The sequence below is a fragment of the Crocodylus siamensis genome, chromosome 1 (assembly GCF_052110815.1).
Source record: "Crocodylus siamensis isolate JL-2025a chromosome 1, ASM5211081v1, whole genome shotgun sequence".
Lineage (NCBI taxonomy): Eukaryota > Metazoa > Chordata > Crocodylia > Crocodylidae > Crocodylus > Crocodylus siamensis.
In genome coordinates this window covers 203,974,023-204,000,951 of record NC_143395.1, presented here as the reverse complement: position 1 = coordinate 204,000,951, position 26,929 = coordinate 203,974,023, and the positions used below count along the sequence as shown (strand labels likewise).

General features: G+C 44.3%; 1 protein-coding gene across 1 annotated transcript in view; it reads right to left on the bottom strand.

The window, feature by feature from the left end:
- Positions 1-26,929, bottom strand: part of ATL2 (atlastin GTPase 2) — a 70,679-nt gene that overhangs the window by 2,088 nt on the left and 41,662 nt on the right. Inside the window, exons 3-12 of the mRNA XM_090052967.1 lie at positions 22,557-22,691; positions 20,997-21,101; positions 18,559-18,609; positions 14,587-14,643; positions 11,716-11,808; positions 11,088-11,226; positions 6,842-6,969; positions 5,194-5,250; positions 3,565-3,636; positions 1,925-2,356 (exon numbers count right to left, since the gene is read on the bottom strand). Coding sequence (XP_089909093.1) covers positions 1,925-2,356; positions 3,565-3,636; positions 5,194-5,250; positions 6,842-6,969; positions 11,088-11,226; positions 11,716-11,808; positions 14,587-14,643; positions 18,559-18,609; positions 20,997-21,101; positions 22,557-22,691 — 1,269 coding nt within the window. The remainder of the gene's footprint in view (positions 1-1,924; positions 2,357-3,564; positions 3,637-5,193; positions 5,251-6,841; positions 6,970-11,087; positions 11,227-11,715; positions 11,809-14,586; positions 14,644-18,558; positions 18,610-20,996; positions 21,102-22,556; positions 22,692-26,929) is intronic.

Here is a 26,929-nt window from a genome sequence, read left to right as displayed (position 1 = left end):
GCATGAGACTAAAGGAATCTACCTTCAGCATCCAAAAGATTAGACCAGGAAATCACAGAGGAATTCACTGGCTCTTTATGCATTATCAACACATCATCCAGCTATGGCAGTAACCACTGCCCACAAGAAAGGAGCTGCCAGTGCTGCTATATAACCAGCACATGCTTTTGGTGGGGGCACTGTTTACACTGGCAAGAGCTCATTTTGCAGGTCTCTACACTAGCTTTTCCCTGCACAGCTGTGGATCAAGGAGCAATTTCCCTTCTTAACATACATATGGCAGCAACACATTCAATACAAGCTGAGACAAAGAACAAGCGCAGAGTAAGGATCCAACAGAAGCAGTTCTTTAACCCATGTTGCTCCAGCTTGATATAAAGTCCAGTCTTGAGGAGGCCAATTCAGAAGGAAGAGGTCCAATCAGACTCCTAAACTAAAAGATGTACAGGAAGCCTGTAACTTTCAAGTACTTCCAGAAGTTAACTAGGAGGTAAAAAGTAAAGCTATCTGCATTCTCAGAGACTTACAAGTTACAACCCTGCCCCCCAGTTGCTTCCTTGATCTTATGTCGAATTACCCTATACAGGTGAAGACAGTCACCACACTACTACTGTGCACTCCCAGAGTACCATTTTACATAAGGAAGTCTTAAAGGAGATTCCTTATTCAACCAGAAAGTACCAATTTAACACATCAAGGCACATGCCCACTTCAGGATCACCTTTTTCACTTGTCTTCTCAGCTCAGTTCATTGCCTATTAACTCATCATAGCAGCATCCAAACTACCTTTCTGCTGATGCTGTAGGATCTTCTCAGATGTTTTAACCTCTTTTCAGGAGTAACTTCCTCTGTATCAGTGGTTCTCAACTTTTTCTGTATCAGAACCTACTTGTAAACATTGATGGCCACTCCCAACCCACTGCCCCCTGCCCCTAGCTCCCCAGTGTGTGGGACAGGGGGAGGGTGTGTGGGGGGAATGGGGGACCCCAAGCAGCCCCTCACAAGGTAATGACAGCCTGTGAGGGATAATCATGGTTTCCCACATTTTTCTCCTTTAAAAAGGAGAATCCATGTTTAAGTTTTTTTTCCACAACCCTTTCATCTATTCTTGTGACTCACTTTTGGGTTGCAAAACATTGCTCTGTATTAACCCTCAGGTTTTAAACAGTTAAACCAACAAGAAAACTCAGTGAGATTGGTTTAGAGATAAAAACAAAATCATGGTCTCCCAGAACACCTATTTCTCTGCTATTCTAAAAGCCAGTGGAGGTCATGAAGTCACCTGGTCAAACAAACAGCCACCCCAACACACATTCAGAAGAGCAACCCACCACTCAGCTACTCAAAATATCACCTGTAACGTCTAGTCTTCCTGACAGAAGGCATAACATTCAGTTAGTGCAGCAGGGGGCAACCTTTCTGGCAGATCTGATACCAATTAAGCCCTGCACCATCCAAGTGTGCATCCTCTTCCCTTGTCTGACCTGCTACTCTTTGCTGCCTGCCCCCTTCCTTAAATCGGCTGCATGATGCAGAGACTGCCTGTGCCACTTTTGGCACGTGCTGCAGATTGGAAACCCTGAACTAGTGCCTTACAACTAGTAACCAACTGCTCTAGGAACTCCCAGGCCTACTACATCAGTAGTTAGAAGCTGCTCAGTTTTAAAAGCTTGCCTCTAAGAATTTAACAACCTACCTTATTTTCTATTTTACTTACCAACTTATGTTGATAATAAGAATTTCTAGGCAACTATTTCAGGTGCCGAAACATTAGAAGGTCACTTGAGCTGCTTTTATGGTCTGAACTCTCCAGGCTGAGGAAGTTCATTTATAAATCACCAAGCTCATTTATCTTCCAGCAGACCTGGCATTCTTTATCAAAGCTATACCAATGCAACTTTCCATAGATAAATGGATACCAACCTGTTCCCATATTGCTTCAGCAATCTGATCAATGACTGTTCCAACTTCTCTGAACTCCCCAGAGTACTTAACGTATGCCCAAGTACACAGGGATACAAGAGCCAGCCCCATTATAAGATTACATAGGGTAGCTATGGAGTTCATGCCAAGGAACCCAGTCAGTCCTGAGATTATATACATGGCAAACATGACGGCAAACAAAGTAGCAGGGGTGCGGGCAGCATAAAAGATGTTTTTGCCATCGTTGTGTTTCACAAAATTTGCATAGATTTCATCCATCTCTGCTTCCAGCTGGTCCTGGTAGCGGCGACAGAACTCCTCCCCTCCCATCTTCTTCACAGAGCGGAACTGCTTGACAGCCGACTCCCTGAAATCCTGGTGCTTCCGTTCCAAGTCAGATGGGGCGATGTAAGGCTTGTCTCCACCACAGACCTGTCAGAACAGCAACCAGAGGTGGAGTTCAGCCCAGAAACAGAATCCAGCTACCCTCACAATCAAGCCAGCCATGACTTGTCTGACACTTTTATTCCTTTTAGGGCAGTTACATTCTTGATTTGGGGCTCTTGCAGGCAATAAAAGCCTTGCCAAGTGCTAAGTACAGCACTGTTTCATGTAGCTAGGAGTTCATGCCAAAGAATCCAGTCGGCCCTGATTTCCATCTCCTCCTGTGGCTGCAGAGGGAATTTTTTTGGAAGGAGGAAAGGAGGCAGGTGAGGGATCTACAGTTCAGGACTGCATATCCACTGCTGCCACAGCCCCCTTCCAAAATTTTTTTTTTTTTTTTTTTTTTTTTAAAAAAAAGGAAGTGTGCACATAGGTAGGAAAGTAGTCTTATTTTCACTTAATATGGTTTCACCAAAAAGGAACTTGCTATATGCTGAAGTGCTTCTAAAATTTGCTCAGAACTTTAGCTCTGGATTGCTGCTCTTATAATGAGTACTGTGCAATAATGGCAGGAGAGGCCAGGTGACCAATTTATAATAGCTCCAGGGACAGATGTTTTTGTGGAAATGCCTCAGATAGAAAAGGGACTCCTAATCCCTATAACAGATCAACTAGTTTTTCAACTTTTTCCCCATAAGGTACCAATGGTTTTTTTGCTAGTTCAACGATCAGCTAATTTAAGCTCTTGCCTAACTTTCAACTGACAACATGCAAATGGCTTGGATTCCTTTAAGTCTTGGATAAGAAATGCTAGTACTTTAGCCCACATATTTTTATGGCTTCCTAGACTAGCTAGTGTTAGAGAGATCCAGAGAGAATGATCAGAAGTCACTAGAGCAGCATCTCCAATATACACACACAGTTGTGCAAGCACTCATGTTGCACAGCTTACAGTTGTACCAAAATCTGCATTCTTTGCTACTTGGTGTCACTTGCCATCAACTATTATTAAAACTCTCAGACTGTATAACAAGTGGGTGTTGCAGATGTCCTTCATACCCCCACTTCACCATCAATTTCCTTCTCCCTCCATAGAAGGGATTGTATGCCCTCTGCTGGGCAGGTGATCTTTACCTGCAAGGTGTACAAGCCCCAAGAGCGAGTCAGTTTTTCCTATCAGCACAGCAACAAGTATATTAACTGTATGTCTAAAAGCAGCCCCTGATTATACAGTTACGTTAGTTTTGTAAACATACCTGCTCCATGCTTTTGCTGTACAGGTCTTTTGCTCCTGCCACTGCAGCAAGATTGTTGGCTTCAGCTGTTGCCTTAAAAAATATACACATTGATTAAGGACCATGCACAAGTGACTAACATGTCAGCATCATTACAAGTTCATCACATATTAGGAACCCAGTTTGGTATGTTTTCCTAACTTTGAGGTGGATGAGAAAACCCTTCAAGTGAATACAGGATTACACTGTAAGGTCCCTCAGTGGAACCAAAAACATCAGCTATAGCTTTCTAATAATGCTACATATTGAATATCTATGGGCCTGTACACATCCAAATAAGTTACCAAACAAGTGACATCTGACAAAAAGTCACGTACTTGAATGCAGTCAGAAAACTGACTATGTAATGAAGCCAGGTACAGACATGACAGACACTTACCGGTATAATTGATACGAAACTGGTCTAAAACCCGTAACAGAAGTTTGGCATCACAGGCTGGTTTAAAAAAAAATTGGAAGAACCTGGTCTAAGATAGGCTCCTCCCCTCCCCTCAAAAGGGCAAACGTGTGTTTTCTTCGTTACGGATCTAAAATTATGCTGCTAACAGAAAACTGCATAACTTAGCTTGATTCTACCTCTGGCTTTGAGTGTCTGTACTGAGCCAGAAAGATTTCTTCTTCCAAAAAAAATAAAAAAATAAAAAAAAAATGGTCTCTACAAGTTCTCGTCTATAGCTGGGTTCTCAGAACATTGTAGAAAGTGGCGATTCCTTTGGATCATATATTCCCATGATCCCACCCTCCCCAAGGGATATTTCCAGAACATTAGGAGGGTCTTTTCTGGGGTACTCTGGCAACTCCAAGAAGGTGGTTCCTTGAAGGCCCAGAACCTTTGTTCTGCATACCTGCCATCTTGACTAAACACAAAAAAGTTTCCTCTCCAGCCCCAAGTTTGAGGCCCTGAGCCGCATCAGATTTAGTCTCAATCTGATTTTCCCCACTGCCACTCTGAGATGTGCCATTAAAGGAAAACAACTGGTAGGCTAGTCATCCAATCTACTACAGAGCAGAAAGCAGCTTGACATGTCATGGCATAGGTCACTTAGCTTAGGGGTAGGAAACCTTTTCTGACTGTGGGCTAGAATTACCCACCCTGAGTTAGAGGCGGATGGGCAGGCACTTGGAACCATCAGCAGCTCATGCTTGTCCCCACAACAGGACAGGGACTGTGCCTGAAGCCAAAGCCTCTTGCCACAGCATGCTCCTAAAGTCACATATCTGTATCCAGTGGGCCACAGTTCCCAGGGGTTGTTGGCAGCCTATGTTCTGTTTTATTAGACATCAGATCTAATACTGCTAGAAAGAGTAAAAATGGTTTACAAAGTGACTAGCTTTGTAGAAAAAACAAAGCAAAGCATTTCCAAGAGCATATTAAAAAAAAGGTGGTGGTTTTTATAACCTCTGCTCCATCTGATAGACCCCAGCAGCTTCACTTGAGACTATTCCAAGCCCACAAAGTACATGGGACTCAGCTTGGAAAGATAACTGCATGGACATCAGAACTTCAAACCACATGTTCTTCAGCAATTCCAATCACTGTACAGAGAGTTTACAAAAACAGAATCAAGAAGTTAAAGAATAAAGAAATACCTGGAGCATTGACTTTGGATGAGGTAGCTCCTCTCCTTGATAGATTTTAATGTAAGCCTGAAAGAGAAATCCATAAAAAAAAAAAAAAAGAGGGAGATGAGGAAGGGAAAGAGAGCCAACTATGAACTCTCTCCATGTTAATTCTAAACATTCATATAAGCAGATCATTCCACAAGTGACATTTAGTTATCCTACAACATCAATCTCTTTGCCTTCAAGTTATATTATGAAGTCAAGTTATGAAGTCAAATAACCAATAATCTCCAATGTTAGTGGATGGAATAAATAGTAGCAAGATCTGATAATGTACTTTCATTAGGATTAAAAGCAAATTTCCCCCTCAATATTTAAAGACTTGATTTATTTATTGAAAAGTCTACCACTAGAACAGGCAAATCTCATTTTACTGAACACTTTTTATGTGGCTAGGAATGAAACCCCTTTGCAGGCAGAAGGGCCACACACCTAGCTCAGGTACTTCCTTACACCAGCAGGGCCTGAGGCTTCCAGAGCAGCAGAGGGCTTTGAAGAGAAGCATCTACCACTGTTTCCAGGAGCAGCAGTCCAGAGGCACTCAGAAAAGACTGATTTTCTGTTACCAAAATACATTTGGGAGAACTCTGGGTGGTTGGGGAGGTCTCTTTTTCTTCCTCCCAACCTGCTCACCCCAGAACATGTGATAGCAAGTTGTCAGATCCTCAGAGGAAAGTGAGCCAGATCAATCCAGGCCTTCCTGTTACAATGTATTGGAAAGTGAGGGCTCCTAGCAGTAATTCCTTGCTTAGAACCAGTTGTACTAGCTGTTCACTAGGTCATTGGGCCTCCTATGTCTTTCCTCTCTCAGTGATGTCCTTCTTGGGGGTTGTTTCTTCATTTGCTACTAATCCAGGTCCCCTAATGCTTATGTCTAGGCCTCTGTGATGGGAGTTGCACTTCCACTTAAACAAATCTACAAGGTCAGGATCATTCCCAGTACAGGCACGACATGCAATTTTAAGCCTTGCAACTCTCAAGTTAAAAGAACACTAAAGGTGACAACCTGGTGACCATGGAACTGTAAGTGCTGCTGATTTGTGTGTCAGAGTTGCCAACAGGGATGTAGGTTGTAGCTGTGTTGGTCTAAGGACATAGGCAAACAAGGCTCTTTGGGGTGCTAAAGCAGCCAGAGAAAATTTGGCTTGAAAATTTGGCTATATGATCAGAACTGGAAAACCTCAGCATGGAAGTCCTTAAGAACTACCTTGGACACATACAATTTCCATATTTAAAACAAAAACAACAAAAAAACCCCACAGGATCAAGACTGGAGGCAAAAAAAGCAAATATGTTCCATTATATGAAACTGCTCAATTTAAAGATGTGTTAAACATTAATCTGTATTCAAAATGAAAAATATGCAAGATTTCACCATGCTATGGTATATTTCACAGGGCACTCCAAACAGCTTGCATTTTGTCTAAAACGGATAGCCTTCAATTTTCTAACAGTTACAAGAAGTTCTGAAATGAAGATGTAAAGCTAGCTTAGCTCAATTTGCAGGCAACCTAAATACCATCATCTATTCTTTGGGAACAAAGTGTCCTAGAATTAGGATCGTTTCTTGTAAGACATTAAAAAAGAAGTAATTAGCAAGAGAATGTTTGCCTACCTTAAAGTATTCAACAAGATCTCTACAAGTCACCTTGGAACCACTGATTTCTTTTTCTACCAGGTTTTCAGGGGCAAGCAATAACGGAACCAGATTTCGCAACTCACTCTTGAAGTCTTCATCAATATCTAGTGGAAATTTAAGTCAAAGAAAAAACTATTACAACCATGGTTAGTTTCCATTTCAATGCAGAAAACCTCACGAATCCAGATCTCAGAAAATCTGGCCCCCCAATCAGGCACAAATAGCTACTCCGGGACCAGCTGCCACTCCCCCACCCATGCTCCCAGCCACTTGCATACAGTCGCTGCTGCCGCCATTAGCCACCCCACGCCACATGCGACTGCTCCAGGACCGGCCACTGCTCAGATTTCAAAAATCCAGCATTTTTGAGCATGCCAGAGATTCATGAAGTTATACTGTATTAGGTTACTGCCCTAAAGAAGCAAAAGAGAAAAACCAAAATGCTTTTTTACAAAGACATCCCCAACTCAGAACAAGTTTCCAAATCCTGAGTATTTATGGCTTCAGAATTTGAAAAACTATAGTACTTAAGGATGTCATATCAAAATTGCCAGACGAGACAACCTTAGTCTTGTAGCCACCAAAATCACTAGAGTAATAAATTCTTTGAAGAAAGGCTGCATCATGTTTTCAATATTTAACTCAGCTTAACTGGTAGGGAGTCCCCTAGCTGCAGGTATTCTTCTACTGTGCACACTTTGTGACACAAATACAGCTCTTACACACACCAAAGTGTGAATGGAACTGCTGGAATCCTATAAGCAATACTCACTTTAGACTAGAGGTACACAGATACATCAGTCCCATATCTGATCGGCACCAATATAGGGAAAATTGGACATTGCTGGAAAAATAACTGGCTTTCTTTGCCTGATGTGGCCAGTAAGTGCCCCATGCATGCACACAGTTGCAGCACGCATGCGGCCAGGAGCGAAGGCCAGCAGCTTGGAGAACAGCATTGGTTACTAAGTCTGTTGTGGGGGGAAGCAGGACAGATCAAGAGAGGGAGAGAGTCAGGCACTGCTCAGTCAGGGCAGGGCAGGCACAGGGGGAGCAGGGGAGGAGGGACAGCTGCCACCTCATGCACCTGGGGAAGCATGGAGAGTAGTGTTGGCACCTGGGTCTGTGCACAGTATGGGGAAGGCTGCACCAGGCTCTTCTGGGGGGAAGACCTACAGCAAAATTTTGGGGCAACTGCAACCCTTCCCAGAGCCCCCTCCTAGCCCTGCCGCTGCCTGCCCCGAGCGCAGCCCAGTCCAGCCTAGCCCCCCTGCCCGGAAGAGCTCAGCACCACCCTGGCCCCAGCCCACGGTGGCAGCCTATCCTGCCTTACTCACAGTTTGAGGTAAGTGCTCCCCAGACCCTCCTAGAGTGTGCACAAGGTAGAAGCCACTCCCATCCTCCCCTCCTTCCCTGACGCCCCAGCACGACCCACTCATGACTCTGTCCCACGCCCTACCCTGCCCTGGCTGTGCAGCACCTGCCCCAGCCCCACTCCCTCCCTCACTGCAGGAGCCTTACTCTGCGCCTCTCACACACCAAAATTACCAGCCCAATGCTAGTCTCCAAACTGCCCAGCTGCATATCAGAATTGGATCAGTATTGGCTGATATGACTCCTTAAAAAAAGTCACCCATCAGTATCAGCTCAAAAAAAAAAAAAAACCACTCTATTGGTGCACCCCTACTTTAGACGCAGCTAAATCATCAGGGATCCAGGCTTTCCCTCTCAAAGAAAAACAGAGGGACCCATGAATTTCCTGGTTTTGCAGAGAGCTCTGCAGGCTGCCTGAGTTCCAGCCTGCAAAAGCTGTTTGCAAAAAGAGGTGGGAAAGCCCCAGTCCTGCCTGGAGGGGCAGGGGAGGGCAGAGCCTGTGGCTTTTAGTCAGTCACAAGGCTTAGGTCAAGCCCACTTTCTTCCTGGAATCTGTGAACTGGTAAGTGAGGCTTTCAGGGGGTGGGGACTAAGGGAATGGGGAAATACAGAGTGCCTGGCTGGCACCTCCATGTGCAGCTTCCCTTAAGGGCTGCTAGAGCCGCTGAGGTTTTCACATGCCTCCAGCTGAGCACTCCAGCCACGAATGGGGAGGTGTTGAGGAAAATACGTGGTGTGCCTGGCTGGCTCCACATCTCCCCACCCATAGCTAGAGTGCCCAGCTGGGGGCAAGTGAAACTCAAGTGGCTCTAGCAGCCCTTAAGGGAAGCTGCACATGGAGGCACCAGCCAGGCACTCAATGTTGTTCACTCTAAGGGGGTAAAGGGGACCTGCACCCCCAAATCTATACAGGGACAGGCTATGGACTTCAGCTTCCTCCCTGCTTCTCACTGGCAAGACCCGGAATGGCTGGGAACAGCGGCGCCGTGTCTCCGGCGCCTGCTGCTGGTCTAAGTGGCGGAGCCCCGTGCCGCTTCCCTCAGTGCAGCCCCACATGCAAGAGGTGCATTGCTGGGGCAGCACAGAGTGAGCAGCCACTAGGAGACTGCCGTGCAGCTCCTCTGTCCCCAGCTGCACCAGGTCTTGGGGAGGGGAGCAAGGTGACCTGCTGAGGCTGGGGACAGAAGAGCTGCACAGGGATCTCCTAGGAGCTGCTCACTCCATTTTGCCCCAACAATGCACCTCCTGCACTGAGGGAAGCAATGCAAGGTCCTGCCCCTCAGAGGAGTGACAGGTGCAGGAGGCACAGCGGGGGGGGGGGGTGCGGGCAGACAAATAGACCTCAGTGCAGCCCCACTGTCCCCAGCCATGCCAGGTCTTGCCTGCACAGCTACAGCAGCCCCACGGGAGGGAAGCAGGGAGGGACCTCAAGCCCACAGATTGTACCCCATACATATCTGGGGGCACAGGTCCCCCTTGCTCCCCAGGAGTGCACACAGCTGCCAGAAGCCAGCCCCACCCCTGCCTGAACCAGCAACAGACAGCAGCAGTGGGGGAGCCAGCTTCATGCTCCTGCTGCAGCTGCCTTTTGTTGGGGGCAGGGACCTGTGGACCCAAGTCCCTGGTCCCATAGCCATGACTGCAGGGGACCCCCTTCTGGCAGGACAAGGGGGCAGGGGCTGTGAAGGGCCTTTAATTTTAAACATGGATTGTTTGGGTTAAAAAAAAGAATTTGCTTTTGTCTTTTTTTTTTAAATTATGGAAAACCAGGATCCCTTCTGGTCATCTTATCTTCAAACTTTGATTTAAAAATCAAAAACTAAGCTTTTTTTCCCCTAAAAAGTTGGTTAAGTGTATCCAAGAAAAACAAGCTTAAAAAGCAAATCTTAAGCAATTATAGTGCAGACAGAAACGCAGTTCCATGCTTTAACTCATGCAACTTTGCAGGAAGCATCCCAGGTTACAGCTATCCCCCAGACCCAAAAAGACTTCACTGCTGGGTCCTGGGGGTTGGGGGAAATTGATCTGCAGTTTAGAGCAACAGCAAGCATACAGCTGTTCTCTCTTCACTCTGCCCCTCCCCCCGCACTGTTTTCAAAATAAGAGGTAAGGGCAGAGGGGGCTTGGCCTGAGGGTTGCATAGCCAGCACTGGAGGGTGGGGCAGATGGACTGGAGTCCCCCACACCCGGGGGAGGGTTGTAATCCACCCACCCCACCCTTTAGCACAAGCTCTCTTCTCTTCCCCCCTCCTAGTCTGAAAATAAACACTACTGGCACACACAGACAAGTTAACAAAAGGTCCCCCACTTCGGAGCACCTTCATCTGAATCTTCATGTCTAGACTGTTCTGGCATTGGCCCTTTTTAAAGCACTCTGCAGCCATGCACTTGTGTTAGGAGAGTACTTTCAGAGGCTAGATTGGGTGAAATTTTCTTATTTTTGTCTGCACCTATAATGCTTAACTTCAGACTCTTGATAGCTATAATCTTATAGCCTTAACTGCAAAATCGGATTAACAGCTACAAGAGAACAGAAGAAAAAACAAAACAAACAAACAAACAAAAAATAATAATACACACACACGAGTGTGTAAGAGAGACAGGGGGAAAATAATTTTAGTTTCTTGCATTTAGACCACCCAAAAAGAGAATATAGAAGTGTTCAATTCCAGGTTTTATAGTTTTACCTTTTAAACCTAAACTCCTTCAACCACCAACTATTTTCACATAGCACAAAGTTGCAACAATCGGGGGGGGGGGGGGGGGGGGGGGGGGGGACGACAAAAAACAACCAACCAACCAAACCGCGATCTATATCAAGAACCAATAACAATGGAAAGTTTCCTACCATTCAACCTCCCATCAAAATTTGGATTAGTCGCAACTTTAAGACCAGGGTGGGGCAACAGGAAACAGCCAAGGTTACTGAAACACGAGTGAATATGCTTCCTTACATTCTGTAGCTCTTCATGTTGGTTTTCCTTTACCTGAAAAGAGAAAAATCAAGGACTCTAAAAAACAGCTCTGTTGTACTGCAATACAACTTAGAATTAAAATGACTAAGCACATGAATAGATTTAACATGCTTTGACTCTGGCCTCTCTCTGCACTTTTTTTGAAAAGAAGTAGAAAGGCTTTTTAGTTTGTCACCTATTGAAAGAGCATTTACACTGGAGATAAAAAATGGCTGGTCAAATGTGTAGTTAACTTGAATGCAAAGTAGCACCCGAATTAAAAGGCCACAGCATAGAGAGCAGGGGTGGGCAAAATGTGGCCTGGGGGCCAGATGCGGCCTGCCAGGCCATTCTATCAGGCCCGCACCGCAGGGCACCTAAAAAAAATTTAGAAAATTAATATTTACCTGCCCTGAGCTGCCTGTCATGCAGCCCTCAATGGCTTGCCAAAACTCAGTAAGTGGCCCTCTGCCCAAAATAACTGCCTTGCCCCGGTTTATATCCTGCAAGTCATAAGCTTACCTGCAATCTTTTTTCTAGAAAATTTTTTCCTCCTTCCAAGCCATACGCATGTTCATAAGGATAGCTCCAATCTCTAATTAAGAACATCAGTGTCTACACAGGAAAAGCACAAATAATAATGAACAGTTGATATGCTCCTAATATGGGCAGGAGGCAGAGAATTAAGAACCTCATGGCTGCTGCTAGCAGAAGCAGTTACTGCTGTGGATCACCAGAGTCTAGCTTCAAGTGTCACCTTTGTCATTCCACAAGGTGTTTTGATTAATTACAGCTGCAGTATTCCAGCCAGCTCTTTTCTGAACAAGAACTCCAACATAAGGACTTCAGTAGGAACAGAGGATGCTTTTACATATCCCTCTGGTTTCCCTGTCCTTTGCCAGCCAAGAGGGAGGAATATAAGACTTCCTTTCATTCATTTGGAATATTAAGCCAGATCTTATGACACTCCCTCTAAAGAAGGGAAGTTAGCTGGATGGCACTAAGTTGCACATATTTGCAATACCCTGTATACTTCATTCCTAAATAAAATGCCAAGACCCAAAAAGAAGAGTCACACATGGAACAAAAAAAAGTATGCTAAGTCTTGGAAGAGACTAAATGGTTAAAACCTCTCACCTCCAGTCTTCCTATGCCAAAACAAATAGTACTATAGAAAAACAGTATGCAGAAAAAACAGACAAGAATACTAGAAATCTGTCTCACATTTCCTTCCCCCACAACAGGTAACTTTTACCAAGGCTCAGCAGCTTGTTATAACAGTGGCTAACCACCAGCACCAGTCTAAAAAGTTACCCCCTTACCCAAAAATGCAGCCACAGCCCTCACATGGAACAAGCTTTCTAGCTGGCTACAGCTTTCTTTATCTTGCACATCAAGTTGTCCAAATGCCAATCTTAAATCTGTACTGTAAGCAGCCACCAGTCATCTTTGGTGGCAATAAGAATAGTTAACATAAGGCCTTCTGAACTGTAGAGTCTGTTACCTGCTTGGCCCAAAACAGACAAGGTCCATTAAGGCAGTTAATACGTAGCCCGCTTTGCTTACAGGCAGAACACAGACAGAGATTATCGGCAGTTCCGTAAGATGACAGAACCTCAGCTCTGGTTAACCAAGTCACCAAAAGGAAAATCCGGCCAAAAGCTTTAAGTAAAGTGCAGCCTTAACAGAAGTCACATCAGTGTGGGAAACCTCCTTGTCAGGTTGCAGTCTAGGACCTAGTTCTCTGGAAACTAACATCTTGGATTTGGTAGTCACAAATGCTCATCAATCCTTGCAGAACACCACAACATTTGCAGTCTGGCAGCAAATAAAAACCTGACTCAAGAGCTGGAAAGTTCACCACTATAAAAGCAATCGATTTACCTGCTACCACAGAAGGGAAGCTCACCAAATCTTTGTCTTCATTAAGTGAGAAGGATAAAAACCAACCTCATTGTGCTGGCAAAGGAAAACCCCTGAGGTAGCAACCTCAGGAGGTGGCAATTCAAGTAAGCGAACACTACAGAGTGAGATTCTTCATGGTGGAGCCACTCTAACCACCACTAGATTACTGCTTAAAATATAGCAAGGGCTCAGGCTCACCTGGTAGGTCAGCAAGTGTGTGAAACAGCCTCCTCTGTTTGGTGACATAAGCTCAGAACATCAGAATTATATTTCTTTTAGCCCTTGCCTACCTACCACAGCTCTGCCCTGCCATATGAACACATTCCAAATAGCCAAAATAAGATTCCAATTTCATCCCATCTTATAATTAAAGAGGAGATTAAAGTGCTTTCAGGTGGTGGATGTTCCGGCCAAATTGTCAGATCAATTGCCAGTAACCCTGGGATCCAGATGCTCTTAGTTCCTGGGTATCAGTTTGCTCCAGAAAACCAAGCCAGGACACCAGCACTAACAGTAAACAGGCTTACTATAAATGGCAGCACAACTTGGCCTGATCTGGGGTCACTCTTCAGGAGAAGGCCAGACTATGCAGCAGCATGGACCACTATATAGATTAAATTTAATTCTAAGGGTTAAGTCTCAGTCTACCCATTCCTTTTAGCTGGGGAGGCAAGATGCTAGAGCAGCTGCTTTCGGTCTCACGCCAGACACGGTTTTTGCAAATAAGTATCTGTGGAGATGCCAGACTGCTTTCTAAGAGAAGTCCAACTTTGGTGACAAGAGCATGTATTCAAGAGTATTGCGGGGCAGGGGGAAATCTATGCCATCTTTTACTCGGAGTACACAGTCACTAAGGATGCTGACAGGTGAACACACAAAGAAAACCCAGCATTTTCCAGAAAAGAAAGTGCATTAGTTTGACCTGGCTCTCCAGCATCTATGGAGATAGTGTGCTTCAGTGGCACTTCTTGGCATTTTTATCTAAAGCTGATTCAAATCAGCTGTTAGACAAAGGTGCCACAAAGCCCTGCTGAAGCATGCCATATTTACAGACATTGAGCAAGCTGGGTCAAACTAACATGATGTCTCTTCTGTGCCTATGCTTGGCACAGGCACCTGGTCAACTTAAAGCACCGTTTTGTTTTTACACATCTGTATGCAGCATATTTGCAGCAGCAAAATCCAACTACACTGGAAACTCAAGAGGTTTCAAAGCCTGATTTTGTTATATTTGCTACTACCTTTCCAGAAAGATTCTATATTAAAATTCATACCTGTGAAATATCAAACAAAATTAGCTTGGTTTTGGAGAGGTGTGAGGCAGTGAGGAGGGGAGAATCAGACTTGTAAAGGAAAGATAGCCGACTTAATAACTAACTAAAATTTATCTCCAAAACATAACCTGACTTTCTAGCTACTTAAACATGAATTAGACAAAACAAGCAATTAGGAGTAAAGAGGGTAATAGGTATTCTGTTCATACATTACCTGAAACGGCTTTTGGTAAATTTCTTCCATAGCAAGTCGTCCATATTCTGTAAACAACTATTAAAATGAGACTGTTAAGAATAAGGGCACATATAGATCACAGAAAAATAAGGTTATTTGCATTGCCAAATGCTTCCTATTTTAAAAAAATCACTAAAAATTCAAATGACTTCCAAGTTTAATTCAGCATTACATTTTACCTTTAAGGATCAGCTTTAGGGTCATTCTAGCCCAGTATGCACCTGTTCAAGACCAGCCATTCCTCTCAACTCCTTTCATGTGGCTTAGTCCCCTGCAGAGCTGTTTTGGGGCCAACAGTATATCCTCCTGGATAAACTCCACCTGACCCTGCTCTCCTACAGCTCTTAGAAGTTCCCACCCTTTTGCTTCCTAGACCAAGGGATAGGTACCTCTTGCCCAAACCCTCTGTGGGCAACTTCCCACCTAGCACAACACAGAACCCTATTATGGAGAGGCACCAGCTTTATTTAGATACAGGAAATTTTGATTTCTACAGAATAAAGTGTTCGTTCTGCACCTAGGAGCCCTGGCTAATTAAGGTGCAGACCAAACTGCATTCCAAAACCAACCTACAAGATTCGTATTCAACTCTCCCTTCAAAAAGCCTGGGAAAGATCAGACTTTCCTCACAGGCTGAGGCAGGAGTCATAGTAATAGTTCAACTCTTATAGCTTGGAGAAAGAAAGGAGAAAAAAGGATCCCATGCTCATGTGGATGCAGCCATGAACTACACATGGCAGTGCAACTGTGATGGCATAAGCCTGGATCACATTAACAATGTAAGCAGTTTCCCAGCCAGAAGCAGACATGACCAATCTCGCTCACTGCTGCTGTGCAATCCTCCAACAGCAGTTAGGATCAGGCTACACACACTAGAGGACAACAACTCACATCTCCTCAGCTCACAGGGACATTCAGCTTTCTTATTATAGTCACCATTTCAGCCAGTGGGTGCTCAATATCTTTATCCCTACTAAAACAAAAGCAAACAGCTACTCTTCTGCACTAAATTAGGCAAGGACCTCAACCAGGATCACCACCATAAGGGCAATTCCCAAATCTTTTTCTATTGGCTGACAGGCCTGGAGGCAAATCAACACTACCCTAAGAAGCAACTGGCATTAGTATGAATATGTGGGGCCCTGATTTAGTCCCAGCCATAAATCTGCAAGCAGTGGGACCATAAAAATCATCAAGTTCCCAAATAAAGACCTCTTCCCAATTACCAGTCCCACTTCATGGTCATAGCAGCGGCAAGGGGTATAATGCCATTCCTTCCCCTACTTTCTCCCCCAAACAAGCACCAGCCCCTGACTGCATGGCTTCTCTTCAGATTACTCCCACCTAAAATCAAGAGTTTCATCCTCATCTATCAGAGCAGGGGTGAACAATTATTTGAGCCCAAGGGCCACATAAGGAGTTTTGATAAGCTGTTGCAGGCTGTATCAGCACCCCTTCCCTCCCCCTGCAACAACTCACTAGAGCTTCCCATGGGTCTTTGGGCGGGAAGCAGTGTTCGAAAGCAGGACAGGTAGGCGAAGCCAGGACAACAGGGCTGGGTTCCGGACTGTAACAATTCTGGGCCTGGGCTGGAGCTGGAGTTCAGGCCAAGCCACAATATGATTGATGCACTCCCTGCCCTGCTCTAGGGGGAAGAGGAAGGAGGGGGAAATGGGAGTGCGCATAAGGGGGTGTGCACATGGGGGAGCAGTGGGGGAGGCCTGCCTAGGCACTAGGTCCCAGGATCCAGCTGGGGGCAAGGGAAGGGAGGGGCACATGCAGCAGAGCTCACCCAGGTAGTGCCTTCTGCAGCTGCCCCAATGGCAATCCACATAGGGCTGAGTCCTGCCCAAGGCAGACCTCACCATTCTCCCACCTGCTAGCCTAGCCCTGGTCCTGGCCCTGGCCCCGGCCCCAGCCAGTGTGCAGCCCCACACACTGGGCAGGAGTTACCAGGCTGAAGTGCCCCCCCCGCTTACAGATAAACAGAGCAAATCTTCCATTGTAAAGAACGCAGAAAGACTGCCACAGGTCAGAATGTTTTTTACATTATGAATTCCCGTTTGAAATCTCCGTTTATCTTGTGAATTACATTTACATGTGTAAGAGAATTGCCACTCGTATGATCAGGGGTCAGCAGGGCAGGCCTTATGAGGATAGGCTACGGGACCTGAACCTGTTTAGCCTCCACAAGAGAAGGCTAAGGGGGGACCTTGTGGCCTGCTACAAACTGGTCAGGGGGGATCAGCAGGTATTGGGGGAGTCCCTGTTCCCCCGTGCGCTGCCAGGAGTGACCAGGAATAACGGTCACAAACTGGCGGAGGGTAAGTTTAGATTAGATATTAGGAGGCGCTACTTCACAGTCAGGGTGGCTAGGGCCTGGAACCAGCTTCCAGGGGAAGTGGTGCAGGCTCCTAGCCTGGGGATTTTTAAAAGGAAGTTAGATGAGCACCTTGCCGGGGTCATCTGACCCCGGTGCTCTTTCCTGCTAAGGCAGGGGGTCGGACTAGATGATCTACCTAGGTCCCTTCCGACTCTAGCTACTATGAAACTATGAGTGCAAACCTGTGTGTAAACACCCTTGACAGGCTCTCCAGGCACCCCAGTGATTCTCAACCAGGGTGCCATAGTATCCTGCTTTAACCTTTTACCAGGACAGGATGCCACCTTAGAAAGAAACTGGTTCCGAGACATAAGCTTTCATATATCATAGACAATGTCTTTATCCTTCTAAAAACTGACCTGTTGTTATTTTGCTCAGTCAGTATCTGAATGTTCAAACAGTAAGGCAGATGTATTGTGCTCTAGCTGTGGAATGCAGCTGAAGTTAACATATTTCTGCTCTCAGATGTTGGCAAGCACCATCTTTTGCAATGCTGGGTAGGGTTGGGTGCTTTGAATCACACAATATGTAAACTTATTTCAAGTTGTGGCAGGCCCAATAGTCTAAGCAGCCAGGAAACCAGGCATGTTTATAGGTTTAAAACAACTTTGCATAAGCTGGCTTTTGCATTATGTTAAAAACAGAGGCAGGGCTCTTGTGCAAGGCTCTCAAAACTCAAACCCAGCAGTCTCTAGCCAGTCCCACAGCATATGAAGTATGTGTGGAAGGGGGGGGTGCTTCAACAGTATTCAGGGAGTTTTTCCTCCAACAATATTGATAACCTCACTTATTCCTTTCACCTCACACCTCCCAGCCTCCAATATTCCACTTCTGGAAAAGGGGGTTGGGGGAGGGGTTTACCCACCACTTTCTCCCCCCCACCAGAAAAGTGTGCATTTCCTGAAAAGCATTAACTAATCCAATCAATCAATAAATAAATAGCGTCCCCCACTCCTACAAACAGAAAATCGTCCTTCTTAAGCTTTTTCTACACTAAGAAGTTGCAGAACTTCATCTCTACCACTTTAGCTAATGTGCTACAACTGCTGACAGTTCCATCTGTATAAAAACATCTTAAAACCACACCTGCATGCAGTTGGGCTTGGACAAGTATTCTGTAACAGTCACACCCCAATTTATACTGTTATGCTGGTACTATTTCAAGCATACAGTAGGCAAAAGTCAACAGAACTTGTGCCCAGCTACTTCACAAGCTGAAAGATCTTTCTGTGGTCAGTTTTGAAACCCCCTGCTAGAATTTACTGGCAGAGCCACTTAGGATCTGGGTGTGCAAGGCTACAACTTAGCCACTGAGGAGTTCCCTCCCAGAGGAATGATAAGACTTGTGTATAGCACTACACTTACCCGCTTTGTTTTACACAGTTCGTTAACCAGTTTCAAGCAAAACAGTAAAACTTCCAAGTTGTAAACAAATCTTGGATTAGTGTACATTTCAGTACTTTTCCTACAGATTCAGTGCATTAAAATTGAACAAAAAAATAAGTAACTGAAACTGTGGCAAAGAGCACTTCATTTAAAGTTGTTTTGATGGTTCAGTATACATTTACCTGCAAATGCTGAAGATCATCTTCTTGAATGTTCTGGGACAAGTTGTATACCTGTAGGAGATATTGTAGTTCCAAAAATTTTTTTAGAACATGACATATTAATACTACAGATTTACCCTTTAATAGAGAACCTGAGCACTGCAACACCAGTGGCAGAGTCTAGCTATGTAATCTGTTTAGGTCATGGGGCACATTCAATACCTTTTCACCCGTGCCATTTGCTGTATCAACATTGGTATGGACAAGAACTACTGCTAAATGCAACTCACTTCCTAATACTATTTTGCAAGTTCTCTCGAGAATGAGTCAAAAAGGAGTTTAGGACAAAACTCTGAACACCTCCCCATACCCAAGTGAGGGGCACTTTTTACACTAAACAGACTGAAACAAACCTCACCTCCCCACTTCCAAAATTCATACCATTTGAGCAGGACTAGGCAATGCACAGGCTTTCTTGGCAGCATCACCTCAGATGGAAACCCACTGAAATGGGCCTATTCTTTGCTATAAATTCAAGATATTACAAATAGATCTTTGTTCCTTTGCTTGCAAGTACTGCAAACTCAGCAAGTCCAACCAAATTTACAGCATAGCCTTTCCTTGGCTTGGTAGTTGGTGCCAAAATCCTGAATGGCAACACCTGAAACCAGCACAGGTTATCTATGGCTAGAGCCAAACTCTCAGGCACCAGGAATTACAGGGGAAAAGGACAGGTCATAAACAGACTAAATGCTTCTGTTAGGCTGGTATTGTGATGATTTGGCACTTGTTAGTAGAACCAGCAGATGGTCACCATTAAGACAGAAACAAGAAAAATCAGATTACCTGAAAGTTTGTGACAAGATTACTCTAGCATAAGGAAAACAAATTATTTCAAGCAGAGTAAACAGTAAGCAGTCAAAGCTTCACTGAGGGCACAAGCATAATCATGCCTCTTACCCACCATTTGAGAGCTAGATTTCAAATGAGTTTAAACAACATCAGCTTGAAAAACACAAAAACAAGGTTTTTTTACTCTTTAAATGTGTAAAGAGACAGTGGGCACAAACAGGTATTCATTTCTAGGGGTGGAAATTTCTATTGCTAGAACTATTTCTAGGAGAGGGAACAGCATGGGCATTCCAGCCTGCTCCAAACTAAAATGATACCAGTCTGGGGAAGGTGCAAGGAGCAGTAGTTACTCCACTCTAACCAGTCCCTGGGAGAGTTGAAACACTAGGGAAATTCCCTATGCCTTCCTCAGACTGGAGGCACCCCAACCTGGGAATGCACTGGGATGGAGACCAGGAGGACACAGAAGTGGGGCAATGCTCCCTAGACTAAAAGCACTCTGGTCTAGGGGATAAGCAAGGAGAAGGAGGCTGTTCCTCCCCATCCCTCTTGGTCTCCAAGGAGAAGGAAAAGGACAACGGTTCCCCATGCCTTCTCTAAACCAGGGTGTCCCAGGTCTTGGGAAGATTTGGGGGGCAGCAACAGTTCAACTCCTCCATGGCTGGGAGGAGTCCAGCTGAAAAAGTTGCCCGCCCCACCCTCCCTTGCCCAGACCAGAGTCCCCTACTCTGTGTAAGGCACAGGAGAAACCACTGCTTGACTCCTCCCAAACACAGAGGCTGCAAGCATACAGCCTTTCAATTATAGTGAGAGAAGACAAAACAAAAATGAAAGCCAACTACACCTCACAGGGATCAGCCTGGAAGATCTTGCTCCTTAACAAAGCATGTTTCCTCCAGGAGAAACTGCACCAAACACCTGTATGCTAGTAATTTCTACCAAGATAACAAGAGATTCTTTTAGCAGAAACACAACTGCTGGCAGTGGTTACAATGGCAGTTTTCCTCATGACAGTAATGGTTAGTTGACTGGACTTAAAGTATTTTTATGAACATACAACTATTTCTAGTAAGAATGCAGGGTGCTTCCTCTCTATAGAACACACATACATATGCAAACTGGCCTATATTTTCCAACTTAGACAGGAGGGGACAGGGGGCACTTTGAAAGTTTAGGCTACAATTTAAAAGGAGTTTTTTCTTGGGCATACTGTAAACAAGCAAACAGAAAAATTAATTGCACAAGTGCTGATCCAATTAAGAGAACACAAGCCTTGATTATAGGCAGGGAGAGCTATATTTGAAGATTTTTGCCATGCATCTAAATGGAGGTACTACCATATCACACTTTTTTTTTTTTTTTTTTTAAATAAGAGACAAAAAGTCAGCAGTGAGGCTAACACTGGACAATATAGGAATCTCACCTCCAAAGAGAGAGGTCCAAGTTTTCACCTACAACAAGCCATGGAAAAATCAAAAGGAGTATTTTAAAAACAAAGCCCAACTTTTGCAGTGTTAAAAGAGATGCACTGAAGAAGCAATCTAAAACCAGAGATTGTGCTGCCACTATTGTCAGCTATGTCACTGTGTCAGCACAGCTGGTCTCACCTGGACAGAACTCGTCATGGTGCTCAGAGCGAATACCGTTGCACAGTCTTTGATAGTGGATTGGCTATCAAAGGCACCTTGGGTATCCATGAGTAGTACAGCAACCTAAAGATTTTTGAAAAGTAGCAATAGTTAACTGATGTAGTATGTTTTTACCTCCTGGTTGTTGGGTCAGACTCAGTCCCAGTAATGACACTCACTGCCCCTCTGGTGGCTCAATAAAGCAAGCAGACAGTCTCAGCCCAACTCCCAGGGAACAAGTGTCCAAACTCAGGAACCAGTCCTAAAAGGTCACATCCTTTTTGGCATTCTGCAGAGGCCAAGAATTGACCAGAGCATTATCCTCTCCCCCCCAAAAAAGCTTCCCTTGGTCAGACTGAGGCACTCCAACGAGGCAGCATACCTGACTTCAGCCTGCAATTTCAGGGCTACCAATCCTGCACTACCAATTAGGACTCCATATGAAAAACGGAAAGGTTTATGGCATAAAATTAAAAAACATGGCACACATCTTTGGACAAAAGGGAAGGATTTCATATGGGGGGGGGGGAACCCAACAAAAAAACCCCAGTCAAAATGATGGGAGCAAAGCAAATCTCAACTGTTACTCATCCATCTAAACCCCTCAATCTATGCAATAGGTTTGAGTATGTTGTCATCAATAAGGGCAAATGAGTAGCATTTTACTGACAGAGAGGCAATTCCCTACCTTTTAACCATTTTGCAGCCACAGACTGATAGCTAGCTATGAAACCCTGTATAAGTCAAGTCACTGAATTTACTGTAGCATTAATTTGCAATTCAGAATGCAAGTACTTTAACACTCATTTAAGAGGTGCTATCTACATAAAACTGATCAATAGAAGTCATCTCTTCCTTTTAGACTTTGTGTGACTAGAGCATAAAAATGTCAGCTAAGAGTGCAAAGTGAGGGGAAATGCGCAAAGAGGCTTGGAAGATTTAATTCTTGTTTCATTGTCATCAGTAAACATGCAATTACTCCTGGCAAGAAGGGAACACTTTGTTCTAATGTAAAGAGGTTAGAAGTCTGATTTTTTTTTTTTATTTGTAAGTCTCATACCCATAGCTGAACCCCTACCAGCTCTGCTGTGTGTGGAATTCTTAAGCTATTCAGTACATCAGTAAAAAGGCTGCACAAAGCTGAATGGCCATGTCTTTTTCCCATTAGAAGTGGCCAATTTAGGAAGCAATCAAGTTGTACAAGAACCTATCAACTTCATATATACTTTAAGCTTGGCCTCTTGGCATTTATGGTCATAAGTACAATTCACTGGAATGTGAACTACTACACCTTCTTTAAAAATTAACTCATTCTTGTTAAAAAAAAATCTTGCTAGTAGGTTCAGCTATAAAGTACATTTTTGTGGTAGAGTTTTTGGGACTAGAAACTGCACTAGAATTTTTTATTTGGTCTCATGACTGAATAGAAAAGGTACATCTATACAAATAAAAATGTAATTGCTGAATTCACAATAAGCTTTACAACTAAATTCATAAGAGCTATAAAGCAGAAATCCTACTTAAGCCACATAAATTTACCTTTGTCCCATTAGGCTTGTCAATTATAAACACTTCACTCCAGATCTGAATGCCTGTAGTTTCTCTTTCACAGCCACCTCTCCATGTAAACCCAGTCAGTGGCTCATTGCTTCCACCTATCCAATATGCAGAGTTCTGTGAAGCAAGAGGCACAAGCTAATTCAATACTACAGAGATCTTTTAGAATGACACTTCAATAGACTTTCATATACTTTTCTAGTTTTCCTTTAGGGAAAAAGATGTCAATGATACAAAAAAGCATAGAACATGAGGCTATTGAAGCTGTATCAGAGAGGTTTGACAACTACATGCGCAAGCTTTTTGTCCCCATGAGGCTCAGGCATTCTTCACTGCGGCACTTTAGAAGTCTGGTCAGTAAGGCCGCACATCTGTACCTCTCGAAGTACCAAGCTGTTCATGCACGTTGTGTGCGCATGTGTGGGGGAAGAAGGGGAAAAAGAACAGGAGACTAACAAAGTAATTTTCTAGAAGAGATAGATCAGGTGTCAGCAACATTTTTGGTTGGAGTGCCAAAAACACCAACCCTGACCTATACCTCAACTTAGTGTACCGGGGTAGACCATGGGTGAGCTGCAAAAGACCCAATCCCCATTGTTGGCAGCAATTACATGTGGTCCTCCAGGCAGACAGTGGGGGAGGGGCTGGGGTTATGGAGCCCCAACCCCTTCTCTGCCTTGTACCCCAAGGCGCATATGAAGTCACCACCTGCATGAAGCCAGTACTAGTGCTCTGGAGCCTGGTGCAGCTGTTTGTAGCCTGCCCACCACCTGCTGCAGCTGCCCAGAGCCCAGGCTAGCTATGGTGTGCTGAGCAAAATGGCCTCACATGACCCTGACCCAGATGGTAAAAAACTCAGTTAAAAGTAGTAAGTTAAAGATACAAGCGCACCACACAAAAACTTAGCCGAGGCATTGGTTTAAGGATTAAGAGATAGTTCACTGGCAGAAGAACAGCAGCACACATTTTTGACTGCTCAAACAAAAACAAAACAAACATGCTTCCATTGCAGACTTGCGAGGCAAGTTGCTGCAGCTCAGGATACAAAACGCTGGTTTAATGAGGGCAAAGAGGATACCAATCTAAACTCAGAACAGAATTAGTATTCATTCCGTTTAAGCTGAACTAATATTAAGAACAATAAAACTGAGGACTGTCAACATCCTCCTGGCTGCAACCACAACCTGGGAAGTCCATGGGACAGAAACTGCCGTTCCAAGTAACAAAAGTAGCTTGAATCAAGCAAACAGAATAAATGGCACTCAACTGCTTGGTTGCAGTATTCTCCATTTCCAACACTGCATCAGGTTCCAAAGCACTGTAACCAAGAAATCCTGAACCAGTAGTGTACAGATAGCCTTGCAGTACAACTCTGCTCAACATCCAGAGTATTTTTGTTGAGGCTAGAATAAAGAGTTGTTTCTCTGGACTTCAGCCAGGTGACAGGATCTCTAATGTGGCAACTGTAAACAGTTCAAATCATCCACCAGCTTCTCAAAGTAGGAGACTGACATGCTCTTAAGGAAGGAGGGGCAACGCATAGGACTCCTATTAATAAAACTAAATGCATGCAGCCCTTTGCCTCCTGCACCGGGGCTTTTGGTTTTCAGGCAATACTGAACTGAAGACTGTCACCAGTATGTCTTTTCTTCTGCAACTGGATATAAAATTTGAAGATAATACAAGTACAGACCAGTTTTGCTCAGGATTGGACTGACATGGTAGATTAGACAAAATGGTATGCACAAAGCCTTGAAAATGACCTGTGGCTAGGATATGGCACATCCTTAGTATTCACCGTGCTGAATTATACTGTTGCTCCATCTAATAGATCTGCATCCAGCAACTGATTCTGAACAGGAAATAAGTACCCTGGTGCATTTAGCCAAACTAAGGAAGAAGGCCTTCATAACTGGATCTTACCAAAGTGGTTTTACTTGTACAGTACGTAGGGTATTCATATGGTATGAAATGTTGGCCCCCTTGAAGTCACTGCCAAAAACCCATTAATCTTACCCTTAATCTACACATATATCACACCCACATACAATCACACTCAAATGCCACCAAGACCCCCTAGCTTGGCAAGGAATCATTATTACAGTAGTTCCATCTAAACATGGGTGATAAGAGCCCTAGCTGACTACTGAACAGTAAGCACAGATGTAAAGTTCTTAAACACAGGGGCAGTCTACATGTCATTCCTTAAATGCAAATTTGTTTACTGGTAACTTAATTTTTTGGGAAGACTAAAGAAAACCCACACAAAAATATATCCAGTTGCTCTTAAACCACCATTTTAAAAAACTATATTACACTATTCCCTTTACTGACCTCCATTAATAAAGCCTCCCCGCCCCCCGTTATGGCTACATAGTAAGTTTCTGTAATGTTGTATATTAATTTCCCTACATCATATTACTTGTGTATGCCATCATGCTTATTTCAAGTCCAAAATATTGTTCCATTTCACATTTATAAAGATATACCCATGGTTCAACCATTGTTCCCATTATTGTGTGGTGGAAAGAGGCCCTATAATGATCCAACTCTAGCAGGCAGAGATTCGGGGTACACCTATGTAGAGCAAGTCAGCAACATGTAAAAGTTAGTACAGAGCTTCTCTGCACAGCACTAGTTTAAAGCTTCCAGTGCTGGTACTCATTTTGGAAGGATATTTTGAGACTGCTAATATATGTAGCACTGACCAAATCACTGAGCAGCTAAAATTTGCATTTTTATCTGATTCAGGAAAAAAAAAGCAGCAAAGCAAAATCTGAAAAGAGTTGCACAACTTGCAGGCCCATATTTTTACCCTACTGCAATCTCAGTGCATTTCTTGCAATCATTTGCAGAGCATAACATTACTAGCAAGAGCAGTGGGGAGAAATTATTTGCTTTCCCAAATGAAGTGCTTGTAGCCCAAACTATGGGGCATTTCTCCTAATTTTATATAAAAGCTGGGGATTGCATCTTATCCTCTGTGGGCCAGAAGTGTCATGGATGAGGCTTCTGTCAGACAGCTAGTGCAAGTTTTCCGATCACAAGCCCTGGTTCTCATGGGGCACTTCAACCACCCTGACGTCTGCTGGGAGGTCAATACTTCAGTATACAGGCAGTCCAGGAAGTTTCTGGAAGTTGTCCCTGACACCCTCCCCATGCAAGTGCTGGAACAGCCAACTGAAGTTGTGCTCTTTTTGACCTGTTGCTCATAAACAAGGAAGAACTGGTGTGGAATGTAGTAGATGGCAACTTGGGCAGCAGTGATCTCAAAATGATTGAGATCAGGATCCGTAGGAAAGGAAGAAAGGAGAGCAGCAGAGTAGGGACCCCAGACTTCAGAAAAGCAGACTTCTACTTGCTCAGGGAACTCATGGGCAGGATCCCCTGGGAGGCCAGTCTGAGGTGGAGGAGTCCAGAAGAGCTGGCTGTACTTTAAAGCAGCCTTACTGAGAGTGCAGGAACAAACCACTCCAATGTGTAGGAAGACTACCAAGTATGGCAGAATATTAGCTTAGCAGAGAACTCTTCAGTGAGTTACAACACTGAAAGGAAACTTATAAGTGGAAACCTACACAAACAAACAACTAGGGAGGAATGAGAATTGCTTAGACATGCAGGGATGAAGTCAGAAAGGCCAAAGTGCAACTGAAGTTGAAGCTAGCAAGGGATATGAAAGGCAATAAGAAGGGTTTCTAGAAGTATGTCAGCAACAAGAGGAGGATCAGGGAAAATGTGAGTCCTTTACTAACAAAGGATGCAGAAAAGGCTGAAGTTCTCACAATGCCTTTTTCACATTAGTTTTCACAAGCAAGGTCAGCTTGGCAGCAGTTTGGTGAGGAGGTGAGCAGCCAGTGGCAAAAGAACAGGTTAGGGACTATTTAGAAAAGCTGGACCTGTAAAAATCTGTGGGGCAAGATGAGGACGCAGAGGCTGATGGGACTGAAGAGCCATTGGCCATCATCTTTGAAAACTCATGGCAATTTGGCAAGGTCCTGGATGACTGGAAAAAAGGCAAATAGTAGCCATCTTTAAAGTACGGAGGATCCAGGGAATGATAAACCAGTCAGCCTCACCTGTCACTGGAAGGGTCATGGAACAGGTCCTCAAGGAATCCATTTCTAAGTACATGGTGGAGAAGGTGGTTAGGAACAGTCAGCATGGAATTACTAACGGCAAGTCATGCCTGACCAACCCTATTACCTTCTGTGACAGGATGACTGGCTCTCTGGATGTGGGGAGAGCAGTAGATGTAATATACTTTGGCTTTAGTAAGGCCTTTGATACCATCTCTAACATTCTTGCAAACAAGCTAAGGAAGTACAAGTTGCATGAATGGACTGTTAGGTGGACAG